At 55.5% G+C, this 3,262-nt stretch overlaps 1 protein-coding gene across 3 annotated transcripts in view; it reads left to right on the top strand.

Annotated features, from left to right (window-relative positions):
• Nucleotides 1–633: 633 nt before the first annotated feature.
• The window catches only part of PTPRU (protein tyrosine phosphatase, receptor type U), a 49,496-nt gene continuing 46,867 nt past the window's right edge, over nucleotides 634–3,262 (top strand). For 2 of the 3 annotated variants that reach the window (XM_017831123.1, XM_017831124.1), the window contains exon 1: nucleotides 634–763. In XM_017831123.1, coding sequence (XP_017686612.1) covers nucleotides 733–763 — 31 coding nt within the window. In that variant the 5' untranslated portion in view covers nucleotides 634–732. The remainder of the gene's footprint in view (nucleotides 764–3,262) is intronic. The other variant, XM_017831125.1, reaches the window with a different exon arrangement.

Below are 3,262 nucleotides of genomic sequence, written 5' to 3' on the forward strand. Positions count from 1 at the left end.
CTTTTGGATTTACTCCCAGTTCTCCATGCTCAGCCAAGCACTTTGTGGGCCGGGGAGGTGGTGCCTGGCTTTTGCCTTTGCAAAGGGTAAAAAACACCCCCAACCCCCAGCAGATAAATATCTAATAAAATATAACTTATAAAAGGACTCAGCAGCACTGTCCCACAGCTGGGGGGGCTCAGTGGGGCATTTGTAGGGTGTTGGAGGTCCCTGCTCAGACCTACCACCCTCGTGTCGGGCCATGGACAGACCCCAAGAGTCCAAGGTCAGTCCACAGGCAGAGGGCTGGGGCCAAAGCAGGAATTTCATGTGGCCACCACAGCCAAGTGCCTTTTTTGGGGGAGAAACCCCTGGTCCAGTGACCACCCCCTGGGAAGCAAAGCTGGGAGCTGCATCCTGCTCCCAGGGCTGAGGCCTCCCTGAGAGCTGAGACCTGCCAGCTCATTGCACTGGTGGGGCACTGAGTGGGAGCAGTGGGGCAGTGGCAGCACTCAGCACCATCCCCTGCTCAGGGGGGGGGATGTCTGAGTCCCCCTGCACTCTGGGGGGCAGGACACCGCCCTGGTGGGGCTTTTGGGGAGGGAGCAGTGGCTCTGTGGGGTCTCAGCAGGCACTGACAGGACTCTCCCCACAGCTGGCTGCACCTTTGAGGAGGACAGTGACCCGAACCAGTGCGAGTACAGCCAGGGCGAGGACGATGACTTCGAGTGGGAGCTGATCCGGAGCTACCTGATGCCTCACCTGACGCCTGACCTGCCTCACGGTGAGTCCCTGGGACCTCTGCCCCCAACCCACCTCTCTGTCCTGCACACCAGGGCTGGGCTGTGTCCTTTCCTGCTTTAATTCCTGCTTGGCATTTAAATTTAGGCTTGGCTTGCGTGGTGTGATGAGCTGTGTGGGTCCTCAGCACAGCAAGGCAGGCTGTGTGTGTCCCTGGGGGAGGGTGACACTTGGGGACAGGGAAGGTGGGACCCTGTTGCTGCTGGGGGAGGAGGGATCCAACAGCCCAGCAGGGACAGGGACATTGTGTGGCTCCAGGTGCCTCCATGTCCCTGCTGTGCCACCCCCCATCTAGGGCAGTGCCTGGGGGAGCCTGTCATCTGTCTAGATGTGTTTTTGGGGTGGAAAGCAAAGATTCCCAGCTTTTCTCCCTCTCCATGTGACCTCTGCCATGGCTGGGTTGGCTGCCCTGGTCCCTGGGCTGGCTGAGGGCTGTGTGTGGGATGTCCCCTCTGCCTGGGATGTCCCCTGTCTCCCAGCCTGCAGCAGCTCAGGTGGCTTTCCACGCTTCCCATGGGTCTTGGCAGCATCTCCAGTGATGCCAAATTCCTCCTCTGCAGCTGCTGGCAGCCAGGATGCACCCAGATCCCCTCCTAAAGGGGCACCCTTGGAGCTGCTCTCCGTGCCCGGGATCTGCAGCCAATGCCTGCTCTTCCCTCACTGTTGTCTCCTGCAGGCTCATGAGAAATTCCCACCTCTGGGAGATGTGGAAAAGGGGGATACAACACGTTTCTGGCTCTTTCAAGTGCAGGGAAGGGCTTGGAGTTGGAGGCATCTCCGAAGTCTTGGGAACTGTAAAGGAAGAAAATGCAAATGGACTTTTTTTTTATAGATCTCATTGCTTTTAAGCTGTTTTTTTGTTATTTTCCGAGTCCATCTCCTCTCTAATGGCCAGGCTGGGGGAGCAGAGCCAGCCAGGCAGCCATGGGGAGCTCCCCTCTCCCATGAGGATGATGTGGTCACCGTGCCTGGGTGGCATCTGGGGGCTTTACTTGCTCCCTGCTCCCAGATCTGTCCCACTGTGACCCCCTTGAGTTGTCCCTGAACCCATTTGCTCTGTGAGATGCACTGGCCTTGGGATGCTCCTTGGTTTTGGGACTGCTGGCTCCTGCCTGGTCCTGAGGCTCCATCTCCTGCCCAGCCTGGAGGGCTGGTCCTGTGCTGAGGATGGGCAGAAAGAGGAGAGCTGGTTTAGGGCTCGACACTAAAAACAACCTTTTTTTATTTATTAAAATATTACCTGCTTTATAGAAAACTCTTTTCTGCTCCACCAGTCTGCCTCCAGCTGTTTATCCTGTGCCTTGTTCATGCCAGGGCTTAATTTGGCTTTTCCCCTCCGCCAACTCTCCTCTTCCTTTACCTTTTCCCATCACCTTTTCCTTCCATCCCGTCCCCACTGGCATGTCCTGGGTGCTGGGTGAGGGCAAACGACCCTCAGCCTGCCTGTGAGACTGCTTTGATGATTTTCTAAATAATTGCTTTAAACTGCACTGTCCTAATTGGTGTGTGTCCAGGGGGGGTGGCCCTGGGCAGAGAGGGGGGAAGCAGAGCTGGGGCTTGAAGTGGCTCGTGATGGAGAGTCTGAAATGTGTCATTAGTTGAGTTTTCTGCTCGATTTTCAGCTGTCATTTAAATCTGCAGTGAACTGTTTAAAGCCTGGGGGCTTGCAGGGGGCTGAGAGTGGAAGGGGGCTGCTCTCCCTGCTTGAGGAAATAACTGAGGGTCAGCAAGAGATGGGGGATCAAAGGAATGCAGAGGATTTAGGAAATGAACTCCAGGCTCGAGGGGGAAGCCGATGTGACTGTCCCAGGTTGGATGGTGCCCTGGGAAGGGCACCCAAACCTCCTGGTGAGGGACAGTGGCACCCAAAGGGATGCTCATCCCCTAATACCAGGTAGACCCTGTTTTCCCATGGTCCTGGGGCACCCAGTGGGTGCAGGGCCCCTGGTTTTGTGTGGTTTTACCCACGAGGCTCCTGCAGCCCGATGGCCCCTCTCGGTCCTGCAGTGGCTGAGGGGGATTTCGCAGCACTGGGGCCTCTCCAGGGAGCACTTTCGAAAGGAGTCTCGTGGTCTTAGATTAAAATGAGTTTTTATTGGAGATCAGCCAGTTTCAAGGAGCAGAGGATTTATTGGAGCGGGTGCTGGCTGCTGGCCACCTGCCTCTACCTTTCCAGCCTGCTTTCCTTTTGCTTTCTTGTTTGGTTTGGGCTTTTTTTTTTTCTCTCCCCCGTCTCTCGACTTGTCTCTCTTTCACCTAAAGATGATGGATGGGTCTCTCCCACGTTGCAATAGTGATTTTTATTTTTTTTTTTTCATCTCTTTATTGTTGTTTTTTGGTTTTTTTTAAAGGAGCAGTGGGGAGCCAGGGAGGACAGGTGTGAGGCTGCAATCCCAGAATGGTTTGGGGTGGAAGGGACCTTAAAGATCATCTCATTCCACCCCCTGCCATGGGCAGAGACACCTTCCACTAGCCCAGGTTG

The sequence above is a fragment of the Lepidothrix coronata genome, unplaced genomic scaffold (assembly GCF_001604755.1).
Source record: "Lepidothrix coronata isolate B3197 unplaced genomic scaffold, Lepidothrix_coronata-1.0 Scaffold187, whole genome shotgun sequence".
In the NCBI taxonomy this organism is placed as follows: Eukaryota; Metazoa; Chordata; class Aves; order Passeriformes; family Pipridae; genus Lepidothrix; species Lepidothrix coronata.